The following is an 18,067-nucleotide window of genomic DNA, read 5'->3' on the forward strand; positions in this document are numbered from 1 at the left end:
ACAAGTGCAGCTGACTGCAGAGTTTTTTTTTGTTGTTGTACAGTTATGCTTGATGAGAATGTAATTTAAGTGCATTAACTGTTAGGTTGCAGGGGAGTGACAAAACTTGTAGTCAAGTTGTAGTGATGTTGCTAAATAAAAACATACTAAATGCTTCCTTTTTATTATTATTGTTCTAATTTTGTTTCTTATTACTTCTGTACCGTGATCTTATTTGTAAATGACTGCAAGTATTTGGTAGGTCAGCGTTGTTTCTGGTTGATTAGAAATATTGCTTAAGACAGCAGTTTATTTCCTGCTCCAGGTAGTGCTTTATGTAAAAGAGGAAATGAAAAGAAATGAGCTTCCAGAGCCAGCAGTGATCGGCCTCCTGTGGACCTGTGTCATGAATGCCGTGGAATGGAACAAGAAAGAAGAGCTGGTTGCAGAGCAAGCCCTTAAACATCTAAAGGTATGTGCATGGGTGAAGAGGGGAAGGGCTCCGGTGAATTAACAAAATACATTCTACAGCTGTCAAGTTTTTCCTGTTTAAAACCAGGAGATTTAATCTTGAGGGATGATGCTGAGCACACCAAGCATTAGAGTGTCTTGTGTGTAGTCCCTTCCCCTTTAGTCAAATTAATGCGAAATTGAGGTAGTTCAGATTATTGAATGCCCTGAAGCATACAGAGCAGAAAACCAGAGCAAACTGAGGTGGTCACAGCCTGAGCACTTCTGCATTGCACTTTCTCAGTGTACCTGATCCTGAGAGGCTCCTTGACTTGGGGAAAATGCTAAGCAAATGGTGAGACTCAGCTCTGCTCAGCGCTGACTGGTAAGCCTGCAGGAACTGCCTTTGCAATGTCTTTGCCAGAAGCAAAGAATTTTTGGGAGCATAATGAGGTGACACCTGTGCTGGCTTTGCACAGAGCTGGTTAGATCCAGGCAGGACTGCTGAGCTCAGAATCTGTGGAATGGTTGCTCATGTTGATTGTGGGAGCTGGATACTCAGCAACTTCTCAATTAATAAGCCAGGAGCTGGCTTGAGAGCATGTGCACTATATAGTGTGGTTACTCTCCGATCCACGTACCCTCATTGTGGATAAGAGAACTGAATACATAGCAAACTACAGCCCATCTTTCTAAGTGATGACAGATTGCAGTATCACAATTGCATGTTGGTACAAAAACTCTTACAACCTTGAACTGGAAAAAAAACCCCAAAACCTAAAAACAATGCAGAGGCATCAGAGTCATTGCTATAATTGGTGTTCCTCATCTAAGTCTGAGGGAATTGTGCAGCACAAGACACTTGAACAGAGAGCAGAGGCAGAGAGGCTTTTTAGCAGAATTACTCCTTTTAAGCTGGTAAACCATGAGCAAGAGAACACGCCTTCATAGCCAGGGCTGCAAGGATTTGCCCTAGGACAGAAGCAATCTGTACTTTTTGGTAGAATGGATCTTAAGCTTGATCTGAATTCCTGTCTTGTTCATATTGGATGCCTCTTCATATTTTGAGTTCCCATGTTGGTTTAGCTCCTACTATTGCTGTCCTTTCATCAGAACTTGGTTTCCCAAGAGCAACATCAGTCATCCTGGAAATGTAGTCGCTTGGGATCTTGTGTAGTCTTTGATGGTAAAACTGAATGCCTTGAAGTCTTCTCAAGTGACCCTAATAGGAGTAGAAAGACTAGATAGTTTCCAGAAGGAGGAGACACATTGTTTTTCTTGTTCTTTTGATGTGAAAATTGATCTTATCTCTTTGAGTTGTAACACAGTATCCACTGAGATTTATTGTCTGGTACTGCAGGGCAAACTAACAAACACTTTTTGGAATATTTGAACATTGAGAAAAGGGAAACATAGCTGGCTTTGTACAAATATTGTTGACTGGATGCTTAGTCCTAGGCATCTTTCTGACCCAAGCCACCAGCTATATATGTAACTATACAGGTTACATATATAACTAAATTAGGTAAGGCATCTTGCCTGTGTGAGATAGGCATCCTTCTAGCTACATCTGCTGCCTAAAAACAGAAGACAAATTTGTATGGGGTATTTACTATTTGCACTGACAGGTAAGATTTTAACAGAAGCAGTAGAAATAGAAATTTAGACTTTGCTAGCTGCTTGTCTACATTTCAGCGTTCAAAAATGAACAGCATTTGTTTCACATCGTTCCTCTGTGGATAAGTAGAGACAGATCTCAGATTCCTCTCTTTGGGCTCTCAGCTGACCCAGTGTGTAAGCCAACTCCAGAAATCAGATTAATGCTGTTAGCGGGACACAGAGCCTAGGTTCTGTGCCCTCCTGTGTATCAGCGTGCCCTGAAACAATCATGGAATTGTTTTGTGCTGGTGGCGTGAGTCAGGATGCGTGTAAATACCTACTTGACACGGGACATGCCAGGTGGTGAGATTTATTCTCGTGTGGCTGTACCTGACAGATAACTTTGACAAAGCCCAGTTCCCAAAGGACATCAAGGTATCAGTCTTCAATTTATTAGATTTCTTTTAGTAAGCTTTATGCAAGGCACCCGTGAAAAGATGTATCAAGGCACAGAATATTGTCCTAGTTTACAGTCCTTATCAAGCCTTACTGGATGGGTGACTGCCTAATGGAGGTGGTGGGCAGCCATGAACTTGGGCAGTGCAGTAAATGTCATGTGTGCCATCTGCATGGCAGGAGCTGAGCTCAGGAGGAGATGGGGCAAGTTAAACCCTGAATCTTACTGGATAAGGTGCTCATCATCCCAGTAACCTTACTGTGACACTGGGGCTTGGCCCATAGGCCACCTCCAGTGCAGAGAAGAGATGTTCCCCATGGGTGGGGAGAATATTCCAGACAATTCGTGCTGCAGGCAAGGCTGTGGTGTCAGCTTTGTGACACTGCAGCTGCTGACCCGCTGCTACTTAGCCTGAGGGAAGTGGAAAATAACGCCACTTAGCTCAGCCAGCAGTGAGAGGGAGCTGATTTGATGGTTCCTTAGTCAGTTAGGCACTAGTGAAACTTAAAATTGTAAGTCTGTGCCTGTTGAGGAGCGAGAAAGGAGTGCAAGGGGACTCAGTCAGATGTGGCAAAATGAAGGTATCTTAGGCCTAAACTGAAAAGATAGGATTTTATTAGAAATTACTTAACACTTATAAATAGCAACACTTCACAAACCTATGGTTGGGAATGGTTTCTGTTGAGGCTATTAAATAAACGAACTGCAACGTTTATTGCCCCGCCTCCCTGCAGCTTGCCTAGGTACCAGCTGGATGCTTCAAGAGCCAAAAGGGGAAAAAAAGGGAGTCTTGCTACCCAAAGCTTACACAAGTTTTGCTGTGCTTTTACCAAAATAATAACGTTGTTTCTGAAGATGTGGCTACACCTGCTAGAAGTGGAAAAACTCAGCCTCTGGTGTTACTACATCTAGTCATTTCTCATGGTTCCTTTGTAAGGGAGTTTCCTCCAAAAGTAATAATGCTGTCTGCCTGCCTAGCTGCTCTTGTTACAGCTGATGTGTGACTTCTTGCTCTCTCTTTCTCTAAATTAATAGCTGATAATTATTTTGCAAAAGACATTATGGACTTTTCACATTTTAGTCAATTTTCATGCGTTTTAATAGTTTTTTCCATGGATCACGTTGAGTAAAACACTCAGGATTTAGCCCCTTGTAAAGAAGTCCTGCAGTGTGTGTACTTCTGAACGTGCCCATCAGTGCTGCTGGGGATGAGTGGTTCGGTACCTGACCGTGTCCATCGGCAGCCCTGGTCACACAGACCAGAACTCTGCTGTATCAGGCCGTTGCAAATCCAGCTGAAAAATGCCAGACTGACAGTGGTACTGAAAACAACAAAGGCAGGCTGAACTGAGCAGTACAAGAACAATTTAAATTGTAACCTTAACATTATATTTGGCTGAGAGCTCTGAAGATCAAGGGTAACTTGTCTTCCCTTCAGCTCTGGAAAATGCTTTTAATATTACCTTAAATTTAAGATTCCAGCCTTGGCTGGACTTGTCATAGCCAAAGAGGAAAGGATGTTAGAGAGATATTAATATAAACACTGCAGTTTTTGAGGAAAGAGTGAAAAGGATATTATCCTTTAGCGTAATTTTTTATTTTAAAATCTGAAATAAGAAAAAAATTGCATAACAAAAAAGTTTTTGCTTTCTTTTATTATATTAATAAACTCCAGGAAAAGACAATGAAAGGTACTGCTAGTCTTGTCAGAATAACATTAGCAGTTAATACTGTGCTTTGAAAACATTGCTGTTTACCAAAGCAAAGGTTATCATGATACTCTGATGGTGATAATGAGGAAAAAAAAAAAACAACAACAAAAAAACCCCAACAAAAATCACACCTGATCACAGTTAACCTGGAATAATTTAATTTAATTCCATTTCCTGGGACTTCTGAAACTTGATTTGTATTTTCATGCATTTCATCCTGGGATGTCTTACATTATGAACGTCACTAAAGCATCACTTCTGAATCAGCAGCATGCTACTTCGTGAAATGTACAAACAGCAGTACTCAGAGATGTGAAGTTTATAAATTGATTTTACAAAATTCAGTATCTATAAGTGGTACTGAATTTTAGCTCGCAGCATGCAGCACATCTTGCAAAAGCTCATGGATATTTATGTATATGCATCGTATGTGTCTTAAGTAAATGCAATTGGCAAGTAAATCAAACTGTTTCAGTGAAACAGTTTTTCAGGGATGAAATTCATGATGTGTACATTTAAAATTGTATTTGTTTATTTTTATTTTCAGTATACTGACATGCATTTTGGTTTTTACCTTCCCTTCAGCAATATGCCCCCCTGCTTGCTGTGTTCAGCACTCAAGGCCAGTCAGAGTTGATTCTTCTCCAGAAGGTGCAGGAGTACTGTTATGACAACATCCACTTCATGAAAGCCTTTCAGAAGATAGTGGTACTCTTTTATAAAGGTAAAAGTCTGTATCCACTCTTGTATACTGTGCGTGGATTCTCTGTGCCAACCACTCACCTACGATGTGATAGGAAACAGATGTTCTCTGGGTATTGCACGTGAGAAGATTATGTTGGAGTTGAACTCTGAAATACCTTATGATTTGATAGTTCAAAGGAGTGTGTGGCAGCAGGAAAAGCTGACACAAGCCCTTCTCTCTCTGTTGTGTTTATCCCGTAGTCAGGAAGCATGAGCAGGATCCAAGCACTGTCCACAGTCTGTTCAAAGTGCAGTTTACTCCTTGTATAAAACTAGTTCTACGAAAACATTTCTATAAATTCCTGGCAGATTTAAAAAGTAGATTAGAGCTTGGTTTTAACAAACCTTGAAAGTGCAAACCCTCTTGGCAGGAAGATTTTTCAGGTTTGTTTGGGTTTTTTTTGTGTTACTCCCTCCCTGCCAGAAGGAGCTTGCCTTATTCTTCTTTCCCTTTTCCTTTCCCTGCCAATTTCTTGCAGTGCCATAGTTTGAGGGATTTAATTTTTATTGTGAAGTTGACTTCTTTGCAAGTTTATTCTGATTGGGTTGTCATAGAGACTAATGGTCTTGCACTGCATGTGATGGGTGGGTGCCAAACAGTTTGTTCTGAAATCCTTGCTATAAATAGTTGAAGGAAGAAAAATCAGCAGGAGTAGAAACCCAGTATTGATCTTTGTTCACCCTGTTGTGTCCAGGTACACGTGCAAGGCAAACAAGTTCACACTGTTAAAATAATTTAATGGCTTCAGAAGGTAAAAGTAAGTGAATCAGATGGATTTATTTCCATCCTTGTGTCAATATAGCATGGCCTCAATGATCAAATGAAAAAACAATACACCTTGTCCCTCTGCCTTTAAGTTCTACAATTTCGTGAAGATTGTTAATGACTGAGGACAAATTTGAAACTGCAACATGCAGCAAGCACGTCGTTCAGTTTTCTCTAGAAAATACACTTTGGACATGGTGAGTGAGTGCCATATCGGCTGTGCACTCAGAGAATAAGTGATGGTTAAACCAGAAACAGTTTTGGGTAGGACCTCCTTCAATATTTTTGTAAATTCATTATTGTATTAGCCTGCAAAAGTAACCCTGACATTACAAAGTATTTTAGAAAAAGAAAACAAATCACTAAATTTTAGATTAAACTTCACATGTTCCATGAATCCAGTTGCCATCTACTCTGCTCACCTTACGTGCCCTTGTTCCTACTCTGGAGATGAACTCGAGCAGACTTAAGACGGGTGAGAAGACTTTAGCTTCAGCACTACAGGTGCCACAACATTCTTTAAGATTCACGTGATGTGTTTAGAAGAGTGTTTGGAGCTACTATATGGCCTGGAAGCAACAAGTTCAGCATGTCCAGCATGTGCAATACTTGCCGTGCCTCTATTCCTGCCTGGAATATCTCGAGCAGGCGTGTCAGAGCACCTGCCTCTCTGCCATCTGATGCAGTCATGCGATGGCACAGCTGCCAGCCCTTCCTGGCCCTGTTTAGATTGAAGCTGGATCTTCCCCATTTGGCAGACTTACTGCTGTCTACTAGCAACTGCTCGCCTGAATTGACATTCACTAGCCATAGGGCCCTTCTGAGCACTGGACAAAGTAAGGAAGTCATCAGCTCCATCTCTTTAAAGCAGCTTTGGAGTCAAAGTATCCTTTAGGTGAGGACATGCTACTGCGTTAACTAGGGAAGGTTCTGGAAGCACTAGTCCTTCCATTCCTGCTTCTGCCACGTGATGTTATTATTCTTAACTGTCTATGGCTTTGGCTTGTCCAGAGCTGTGGAAGATAGGAAGATGGCGGCCTAAAGTAGGGACCAAGTACTGTTTGCTGCATGTCTCTGCTTCGTTTCAGTGCTGGTGGATCTCACCCTCTCCTTCTCCACAGCTCATACCTATCCACTAGAAACAAGCCATCAATTCCTTTTAGAGATGTATGCTTTATTGTAACTAACTTACTGATGACAGCATATCTTCTGTTTCCTAATAGTCAAGGGAAAACAACCCCCAAAAGCTATTACTGGCTATGTTGGTGGCAAGGGAACAGCAGATGCCCAAGTTCCCCTTTCTGTTGTGCTTTAAGTGTAACCTGCACAGGATCTGGAGAGATTTCAGAGTACCTAGTGAACTTTCTCTAGTGACAGATAGAGGCATCTGAAGTGTCTGTGGATGGGCAGACAGAAATGCAGCTATCTACCAGCATGAATGTGGACAGTTTATTGCTGCTTATTCATTCTGAGGGAGTGATTCCTGAGTATGAAGACAGTCATCAGTGATGACTAGTGGTAGGCACTAAATGCTGCCCATACGTTCACAAATGTAATTGTATGACTACTCTCATCAGCGTGTCCAATACATTGCATTTAAATCCTTCCCATATTTCCATCATAAAATAGCCCTTGAATTACTTTCCTGGGCTTTTACCTAAACATATTAACAGGAAAGGTTGGGCTCATTAGCACCTAGAAGGCCTTGAAAGCCTGTGTTGTTTCTTTTTCCATTCTGTCTCTAAACAAGGAGGAATATCCACTTTTCCCCCAATGAAAGCCCAAGCCCTGTTTCCCTTACATGGTAGCAGCTTCTTACCAGCTTGTGGGTATAATCCGCAAAAGAGGTTTTGTAGTCAGTTAAAGCTTGTTGATATTATTATTCTTATTATTATTATTATTATATCTTTGTGCTCATGGTACAATATAGAGAAAAATAAGCTGTCCAGTTCTGTGCTCATCCCTGACTATGATGTTGCTTCTCTGATTATCACTTAAAGCCGGTGCAATTGTAAATTTGCCAGCTGCATTTTGACTGATAATCTCAAAGCCAGTTTCAGAAGAAGAATTACGAATTCTCCTGAGTGACATCTACAAGTTTGCCAGCCTCCTTGGTAGTTATGTTTGCACTGTAAGATGTATGCTGTTTTTCGGTCCATGCCATGTTGCAGTGTGTCCCTTAACTGTGGATAAAATGAGCACTGTTGTTATTGGATTACATGCTACATATCATATTCAGTTGTAGAAGCTCCTTTCTTTTAGTTTGTGGCCAGCCTGGAAATTTCAGATGTGAAATCTTGACACTATTGAAATTAATAACCATTCCTTTCATGAGGATCAGAATTTCACCCTTGGAACAGCAAACAGCCTTAGCAGGCACAAAGCCTTTGTGCATTTTTGCATTAGAATTTAAGACATTTACAACATTAAAGAAAAAAAACAACCAACCAAACAAAAAAAAAAAACAAACAAAAAAACACCATCCCCCCCAAAAAAACCACCTGAAAAACCAAACCAAAACCACACAAGAACATGTGAAATAGTACTCTGGTTTGTGGAACCATAGTATTAGGCCTCAGAGATACTCTTCTGCAGTATGGAGATATTGGAACCAAATGATGCAGCTTGTCTTCTCAAATGCTGCAGGAATCCTGCACTTAGAACTGAATCTTCAAGTTCCACTCAATATGTGGGCTTTTGTTTTTGATGGAACACAGTTATCGTTAAACACCTTCATTATTGAAGTACTTTCCTTTGGTACTGGATGCAAAATTTTCCCAGCAAAAAAAAAGAAAAATCATGAAGACCATAACTGTACTGTGGGTGACATTCCTTGCATTGAAAGGGCCCTTGCCTTAAGGCTCTGTCCTCCAAAGTGCATTAGCTGCAATAGAGTTAAATTTGGCAGATTGATTGACAGTGTTGGCAGCTGACAGGGTGTGCTTTTCTCTTTGCTGCTGACAGCTATACAGTTTGAGTTGAAAGCAGAAATTCATTCGAACTGAGTGATTTAGTACAAAGCTGAGACCTGAACTTCAAGTAACTTCCCAGTTAACCCAGCAGTAAAGACACTGGGCTCTTCAGAGTCTCTGCTCTGCAGCTTCTCTCCTTCATGAGGGACATCCCTGGAGGCTCTGGCTGTGAGTGGTTTGTGTGGCAGTTGGCTGCATCTGCAGGAAATCCAGCGCTCTGGGGCTGACATCACCTGGGACTGCAGTGAAAATGATGTGCACACGCCCACAAACCACAGTGTTCAGCTTCAGATGCTAAAATACATCCATAATCAACTTTAATGAGGAATAACTATATATATACAAAATGAATCATTCCCTTCCTCCTCCCGTCCCCCCCAGTGTTCCCATTGCTTCAAAGCAACCTAGAGGTATGATTAACTACACCCTGTCCTGCATAATTGTTTAATTGAGCATCTCTGTGCCAACAGGAGAATATCATCTCTTATGAGCACTGGAGGCATGAATGTATTACGAATAATACTGCTCAGAAATGAGAGTTGCACTTGTCCTTTTTGTAGCTGAATGCATTTTGTTCTTCTCTGTTAGTGTAGGAGGCTTATTGCTGTGGAGTGATATACAGGCAAATTCTACATCCACCTGACTTGAGAATGTTTTAATCTTTGAGGCACACAGTGAGATTGCATGCTGCTGTTAGCAGGTTTGGGGTTTTAGGGAAGGAGGAAGAAGTTCCCCCTACCTTTGGGGACAAACCCATTAAGCTTACAGGCTGCAAATCAAAAAGCTGAACTTAAATCCTGTTACTGTTGGACTGAGATATGTGCCTACCTGGAGGCGCTTCCTTGTACAGAACCATCATATGGACTGTAGTGCAGCAATGAGCTTCTGCAGCTTTTTCTATACAGGAACTTTGTGGTTTTAAATTGCCACAATGCCCAAGAGCTAGCTTGAGCTGGGCAGGTGGTTAAGGGGTTGTTCTACTCTTTTTTTAAATTTATTTTCCTGAAATCTCTCCTGATTTTCCTTGCCTGTCTCCAAGGATCGTAACACATGTCATACCCTCAGTAATTCTGCAGGTGTAGTTGTGTGAACTTCAGGGCTCTATGGTGAACGTAAGCTTTTTACATGCAGAGATTAAACTGCAGTTTCACAAGAGTCCATGCGAAATATTTTCAGGTTTGCTAAATGAAAATCCTGGTTTGTTAAATGCTGTAGTGCCTTTGAGCTGTTGCTAAAGTGTACTGGCAAGTATTTAATGCAACATGTTTGAAAGCTCTTCCAGTATTTCTGTTACATTGGAGAAAAAGCTCATTGTGGTGGGTTGTGACTTCAGGAAGATACGGCTTTACGTGCCGCTTGCAGGGCTTGCTAAGTGCAACTTCATATATGTACTGAACAAAGCTCAGAGCCAGCACAGTCCTGTTTTCCCTGTATTTTCAGCTGTCAGTTGCAGCAAACTGCAGAAGAGGTTTTATTTTGGGAATGTGTCTGAGAGAAAAGGTAACTTCCAGTCACACACACTCCCTAAATTCCAAATTTTCAGGGAGACTTCAGTTACTGTTGGATGTCTTGGGATCATTTTGATTAAGTTCAAACATATCTCAGCTTGCCTCCATCTGTTTATTATTCAACAGCACATGTGAAATGTGTCTACTCTGTCTCATTTCATCAGATGCTTTGGGGTTTTGGTGCCATCTATTCCAGTTTGCCTTCTTCCCCTCTCTGCCCCATCTGCTGTAGCCTTTAGGCTGAAGCAGAGGGTGATGGTCAGGGTCAGCGCTTCAGCAAGCGAATACCCAGTGAGTGGGGTGGCACCACGAAGCTCACGGAAGCAGTGAAGACCTCAACATGAATGTGTTGATTTTGCAGATCAAGGGAGGGTAGTTTGTTCAAAGACAAAAAGAACGGAAATTTTAGTGAGATGTAGAAAGCTGTCTTTAGTCATTTTATAGAACAAATACAATTGGATTTTTTTGTTCTTGGCTCTTGCATTAGATAACTGCCAAAATGCCATTGTGGATCCCATATTTTGCCTCCACAGCCATCAATTACTGAGATATTTGGCTTGGTTGGATCACAGGAGCTTTGCCCCTGGGCTAGAGGTCTGTTGCTAGACCTAAATTTTCATCTGTTGGAAACAGTAAGTGTCCTTGCTGTTTATTAGGATTTCTTTATTCTGAATCTCATTCAGCCTCACGTTCCCTCACTGACAGCTATTTTGTTCTTGATGCTTGACAGAAAAATGTCAGCTGTGCTGTCCATCTGAGCCGGTCCCTTTAAGATGTGTGGTCTGGATAGTGGCCTTAAAACTTATCAGCTAAAACCAATATAAAACCTTCAGGGGAAAATGATTGCAATAAATCCTACTGGCTGTCTTTTTGACTGTTCAATCAAGAGGTGTCTGTCACTTCAGATTTCTAGAACTATGCACAGTTCTGTGATCCAAGAGCAAGAAAAAGCATGGCATTTCTTATTGTGGTAACTTCTAAGATGTGCAGACAGATTTTAATCCAGCCATCATATGTGGTCTATTTAAAGCAGATGAATAGAGAACTGTTCTTTACAGAAGCACAATATTTGGTACTTTGTTTTAAGCCTAATACGTTACACATTTTATTGCGTCTGGAATCTCTTACATGTATCAGATATTCTGTAGTTGTAGCCTATGATATAGTTCATGCAAACCTTGTTCCACTGCAATATTAACTTATTTTATGTTGCCTTTAAAAAAAAATCTTTCTTCCCTCATATTAAAAATCTTCTAACCTCTAAAAAATACGCTGATTTTTTACAAACCTTGATCTGTATTTCAGCTGATGTTCTGAGTGAAGAAGCTATCCTGAAGTGGTACAAAGAAGCACACGTTGCTAAAGGCAAAAGTGTTTTTCTTGACCAGATGAAGAAATTTGTGGAGTGGCTGCAAAACGCTGAAGAAGGTACAGATTCATTTAAAGAAATATGGTAGTCTCTTGGCAAACCAAATTTATTTTTTCAGATTTTACTTGTACCTGGCACATGAAGTATACAGACTTAGAATAGAAAACAGCAGGCGTGACTGCTCCAAATCGTTCCACTTGCTGCTTTTTAACATTTGTGGTGTCCTTGTGAAGTCCTTAAGTCATCAGGTACCACTTGGCAGTAGATAAATCCTTTACGGTCCTGCAGGGAGGAACGCTGCACTGATGACAGCGTGAAGTACCTTGGTGTTAGCATGTGCAACCCAACAGTGTTCTCTATCAGTGCCTTTTCTGCTGTTATCATCTGTACTGGTGGCGTGAACACAGCAGAAGCCTGCCTGTGCCACCGCAGTTGAAACTGCTTTTGGCTGAATGGTCAGGCTAAGATATGTGGTCTGTATTTGCTGCTTTAAAATGGTTATTGGGGAGGGGAACTAGTTTCTTTAGTCTCTACCTTTGTTTTTCTCATGTTCTGCATACAAAAATACTTTGGTTCATGCTGAATAAATAAATTACCTTCTTTGCATGGAAAATTCCACATCAGTTGGGAAGATCAATCCGTGTGTAATAGATAGAGATATAAGTATTAGTGTTCATTTGCATCCATTTAATGTAATTAGTTTTATAAACTTAGAGGGAATATGTAGTAATACGAAGGAGCAGACTAAACTTCACAGCAATTCACATGTGCAGGCAGCAGTATAAAAATGGTAACTCCTTTCACACTTGAGACTTTGGACTAGCAATCTTGATCTAATGAAGCTTTTTTTTTTCCCCCTTTTAATCTTCTGCTTGTATGCCTTCCTGCTGCTCTTCATTTTTATCCTTTCCTGTATGTCCCCTCTGCCAGATGTCCTTAATTACAAAGTCCAGTACAAATGGAGACAAAATGTTGCTCTCTGCTCATGCAGACCATGTTTGCTCTGAGAAATCTGATCTAACGCATAATATTTGTTGGCAGCAAGCCCCTTCCTGTCAGGTGAACACAGACAGAAATACAGGATGATGCGAAGGAGCTTTAGGTGACAAAAACACTGTGTGTGTTCCTACTTCTAAATTACTTCTACTTCTCCTGCTTCTAATTCTAAATTATTTTTCTCTTATGCTATACAATCATAAAAAATTTTGTTGTACAGATTTCATACCTGGTGTAGGGTAACACTACATATGCCTTTCCAGATAGGCTGGATGATGATGATTATTATTGATATTTGCAGAGCAAATAATTTAAAGAGTGCTTCCTGGATGACAGCAGTACAGCGTACTCATAGAGGTTAGAAGAGTGAGCAGATAATGCTGATCCTTTATTAAACTCAGCTCAGTTACTCATTGTATGGCTCTGCAGATGGGGACCAGAATAATTCACAGTGATCTGGTTAAAATTCTAGCAACAGACTAGTAAACGAATTGCTCCACCGTGGAGGGTAGTAGAGATGATCTTTGTCTTCTGAAGCTGCACCATTCTTTCTGGCTTACTCTGTTTAATCTGCCAGCCTTTCCTAGGAAGTACAAGGTGTGATGAAAATTTTCATCTGCATTTTGGAAGGATATCTTGTTATTTTTATAGAATTACCCACATCGCTGTCCTTGTGCAACCTACATGAAGTGTTTTACTTTCTTTTCTAGAGTCGGAGTCTGAAGGTGAGGAGAACTGAGATGGTTCAACAAAGCACAGTCTCAATCTAGGTTAATGCCAAATGCGCTTGGGAATGCCGTACTGTTCAAGCAAAGAGGCTTTACTTCAGTGTCATACAGAAAATTATAGGCTAGGCTTTCCTTTTGTTTAGAAGAATAAAGGTTTTTAATGGAGCCCTGAGGCATTAGATGCTTTACTTGGGACTCTACCTCTGGCTCATTGTACACTAACTTAGGCAAAGACATTCAGCAAGGAGCCATATAGAAAAAGTGAAATGAAATACTTAATGGACTCCTTTTTATTAACGGTCTTTTTCAGGTACTATGGTATATGAACACTCCGATTTCTGTTTATAGAACTGTTTGGTCTGTGTTTGTAGCTCAGTATTGGCTTGTGTATGTGATTTGACACCACCACATTTTTTTGAATAAATGGCTTTTATATCTTAGTTTCGTGGTGTTAGTGTGTATGTTTTCTAAATGTGGTTTGATGAAGTTTTTACAACTCTTCATGAAAATTTCACAAGAATGTCAAGAGACTGTTTTCATAATTAATCATAAAATCAGCACCTGTAGCTCTGAGATCACTGTCTATTTATATTTCCACATAACTTTGGACAGATCAACCAGATTCCACAACAAATGCCAATTAATTCAATTTATTAATTCAAAGAAAATGTACAGGAACAAATCTGTAGAGTTCCAATTTTGCATATACAAAATTGATTCAAATGACAAGTAGAATAACACGTTCTCAGTTCAGACTACACTCAGTTACTGGTGATGACTAAATTTTGCAAGAAAAAAAATCTCATTTTAGAAGCATTAGCTTCAAAACATGCATGATGAGAAGTCATTATATGTAAAATCTGAAATTTATTTACATCATTGTGATGTTATCATTAGATATGTGACCGAAATACATAAATGTGTATATATAAACTTCTCAAGACCCATCCTATTTTCTTAATATTCCCCTTATGCCTTGATGTGATGCCATTTACAATTCCAGTGCCTGGGACCTGGGTAGGATGTTGCGTGACTATGGAGCCAATGTGCAGGTTTGTACATGCAGACAAGTCTCAAAACCCACGCCCAGAGCTAGAGGTCTGATGTTGTGGGAATGCTCAGCTGACACTTGGGATGAGAGTTCCTGGAATCCTGTGTTGTGCCTTGTGGATGTGAACTCAACAGCAGCATGGATGTGAACAGCAGGATGTGAACTCAACTCCAGTGCAGCACCATCTCCTGGCTTGCATTATTTTCACACAGCAGTTCATCAAGTAACAGTTGCTGCCATTTTATTTCTCACAGCTCCAGTTACTTTGGAAGTAGTCTTCTGACCCACTCACCCCTTTGCTGTCCATGCCTCTGACCATGCTGGTGGCCCAGAATCACGAGGGCAGTGAGTCAGCCTGCTGATACATCACACCAGTCCAGTTCACCTTCTCTTTAAGAATATGTTAAACACACTGCATCCTTCCTTTTAAACACAGAGTTAAATCCACATGAAATATGAGCGATTGGATTAGTAAGGTTTAGAAAACAAAAGGTTGTATTCTTACGGGAGGAAAAGCATGAAAGAGTATAATTAACTAATGAAGTGGTGTATTTTGTCATTAGAAACCAGTAAGCTAACAGATAGTACAGATTTTTTTCTATGGAAAAGTCAACACTTCATGCAAACCACAGATCATATGGTTGTAAACATCTTGTCTCAATACGTATCTAGCTTTACTGGAAACAGCAAATAGTGAGTGGAAATCAAGTGCTGTTGAATGCCAGCTTTCCATCTAGAACAGCATTTATTTTTGTAACAGGTATTGATCTTTGGAAGGGGAAATATGTCACGTGGGTATTTCCAGTAACTTAGAGCAGACAGTAAGACAGCCATATTAAAAAGCAGAACTGATGCATTAGTTGAATGCCTTCCATTTCAGTCTTTGTTATAAATTTGCCAGATACTACTGACCTGGGATGTTCTCTTCACAAACTGCAGCTGTGAAGCGGTGGTATCGAGTCGTTATTGATAGGGAGCTGCTATTGCAAACAACATTTCACATTTAAAATTGCAGTTTTCTAATTAATATTCACTTGGGTGTATGCAAAACTTTTCTGTATAATCTACAAGTGACTCATTTCAAAGGTGCCGATCCGGAATAACGTGGAGAGGACGCCATAAAACGTAGGTGTGATGAGGCTGCCGGGGATGGCGAGACGAGAGGAGGCTGGCGGCAGGCTGGCTGGGCCATCTGCTGGAGAGAAAAATCAGCCTCGGCAGGAGAGGAGGAGGCACTGGGCAGTAAAAGTCTTGGATGGCTGCTGCGTCTGTGTCCTCAGGGCACAGGGGATATAAGCAAAGCCCTCTCTTTTGCTGGGTGGGGTCCACTTCACTGAAGTTCAGGGACCTACAAGCCAGGCACCCATCGAGTTTGACTCTATCCTCATGGGTCCCTTCCAACTTGAGATATTGTATGTGCTGATGCAGTTGACCCACTGCATCCCCCTTTATGGTTGTTGCACTGGAGTGAAACGGGTGCTTTTAGGATGGGGTCGCTGGACAGGGTCCCATCTATTACCACACCTGGGACAGGGAGGGATACGGGGCGGGGTGGCAATTAAGAGTTATACACAAAAATCATTCTTGACAATTCTAGCAATTTATTAACCAATTGGAAAACTCAGGATTTAGCTCACCTCTTTGCTCAGTCTTACAGATGTAAGTAGTTTTCTAACAAACAAACTGCACATCCACTAGTTACATATATTAAAATAATGGCCAGTTACTCTTTTTAATATTTAAAAATTTCAGAATGTAGGAGATACTGCTGAACTGATGCATATGTTCATTCCACAGAGAACCCTGAGGTCTAGTAATGACTTCTTTCTAATTGATGCTATTGCCCAACCAGATTTTTAAAATGAAAAAGTTTTTTGGAACATTATTTTTAATTACAAATAAAATACTATATTAAAATGTTTACTTAGTATTTCCAATAGAAATAGTATGTAATATTGCTAAATCTTATACGTATTTAGAATTCATGTGGCATGCATTATATTTAAATACTAAAATATCTTTAAGTATATAAATACAATTTCATAAAATATAAAATTATTTTTGAGGAAAACTAAAATGTACAGGTGTGAGAGTCTGCGCTAGTACAAAATACGTGTGCAATACGAAAGGGAAGATAATTATACACAGAATATTTTGACTGCAACTCAGTCTATAGGAGTTATTTTGAAGCAAATAAACTAGTTTGTAATTTCAAAACTTTAGGAATGTATTTTAGTGCTGTTGAGTGGTTTAACAGCTTTACTCAAACAGGTTATTTTTAATAAAAATGTTCAGAAAATGCAGAACACTGGGATTTTGAAGCATCGTTCATAAATAATATTTTTAGCCTGAATGCAATCACTCACTGGTTGCAATTTACCCTCCCCTGTACTCGTAACTGAGATGACAACCAGACAAAAAAGTGATTCAGCCTTCTCCTTCCTGGGCTGTAAGAAATGGCAGGGCAACTACTTTAAGAAACCATACACAATTGCTCATCTAGCTATTTAAAATTGATTTTAGATTCCTTTTAATACCCTTAAGCTATGCATTATTTTACCTCTGCAGCTTTTCAAATTAAGAGACTCGAAGTCTATTAAAAATCCCTAAAAAGATCAATTCTTACCACAAATATAACTCAAGACGTGCTCTTTCTTAACAGCTTTGTAATACGGGAATGCCTGGGAGACCTAGTCATGGTCCAAGGCAGGCTGTGCCATACGGATGCACATACGTGCAGGAGAAGCTTCTACTTGTACCACTTCTTTTTGAGACCCAAGAAACACCTTCCAGAAGAGCTCTTATTCTTCATTATGAGCTATGAGGTGGTGGGTTCTCCTGTGACTGACCTAGCCAAGCTCCTGGGTAGGACATTTAAGTACCAAACACTTCACGCCTGTTGTTTGGCATCTAATGGAGAGCTGGGCACATAAACAGAAACGAGTGAGCAACTTGCATCATGGTTCTCCAGCTCTGGAGAGCAGGCCAAAGGGGTTAGCAAGCTTAAATATAAATACAGGGAAATGGTAAAATGTAGCTAAACAGTGCTACAACATAACCCCTCCAGCTTGTCAGTACCACTCATGCACGCTCACTATGGCATCTTTAAGTCACGCACACTCCTTGGCAATAGAGGAATTCCGCTTTTCCCGTTCTCCCTGGGTTCAGGTTGGCCAGTTCCCATGATTTCAACCATTTTCACAAAAGCTAGATTTTGGTTTTTTTTCTTAAAAGTACTATGCAATTATAAAAGTATTTTCTGAAAATACCAAAAGCCTATGGCTTCACCTGGCACCCAAATTAAGGGTTCAAGTGACAAGGAGCCATTTTCTCAAGTTTTTTAAAAGCTCCCCTCTAATCCATTCAAAGGCACAAGGAAGTGTTAAACAAGATCTCATAAATGTATGGGGGAGGAGGGGATAAGGTCTTGTTTGCCCACAAAGCTGTCATAATTCACAGTTAAAGATGCAGAACTTCGCTCAAACACCCATGCACCAACCTTAGTGGTACTGATGGAACGGATGGCTGGGAGAGGGATGAGTGACAGACCAGAGAGGGGTGCAGGCGCTTCCTGCCCCTGCAGGCAGCACTCAGGCTTAGCGTCCCTGCTGCAGCTCGTCCTGGGGCTCGAGCTCCCACCACAGCTCTACGGCTTCCAAAGAGGGGTGCCTGGGGCATGGCACTGACAAGCAACTGTGGTACTGCATCAGCAGCAAGAAGCAAGCTTCTCAACATC

At 40.6% G+C, this 18,067-nt stretch overlaps 1 protein-coding gene across 1 annotated transcript in view; it reads left to right on the top strand.

Moving 5' to 3' along the window:
* Positions 1-13,720, top strand: part of BZW2 (basic leucine zipper and W2 domains 2) — a 59,989-nt gene extending 46,269 nt beyond the window's left edge. Inside the window, exons 9-12 of the mRNA XM_086742440.1 lie at positions 305-451; positions 4,783-4,921; positions 11,493-11,615; positions 13,263-13,720. Coding sequence (XP_086598566.1) covers positions 305-451; positions 4,783-4,921; positions 11,493-11,615; positions 13,263-13,291 — 438 coding nt within the window. The 3' untranslated portion in view covers positions 13,292-13,720. The remainder of the gene's footprint in view (positions 1-304; positions 452-4,782; positions 4,922-11,492; positions 11,616-13,262) is intronic.
* The last annotated feature ends 4,347 nt before the right edge of the window (positions 13,721-18,067 follow it).

This window comes from Chlamydotis macqueenii, chromosome 2, assembly GCF_036417535.1.
Source record: "Chlamydotis macqueenii isolate bChlMac1 chromosome 2, bChlMac1.mat, whole genome shotgun sequence".
Classification (NCBI taxonomy): Eukaryota; Metazoa; Chordata; class Aves; order Otidiformes; family Otididae; genus Chlamydotis; species Chlamydotis macqueenii.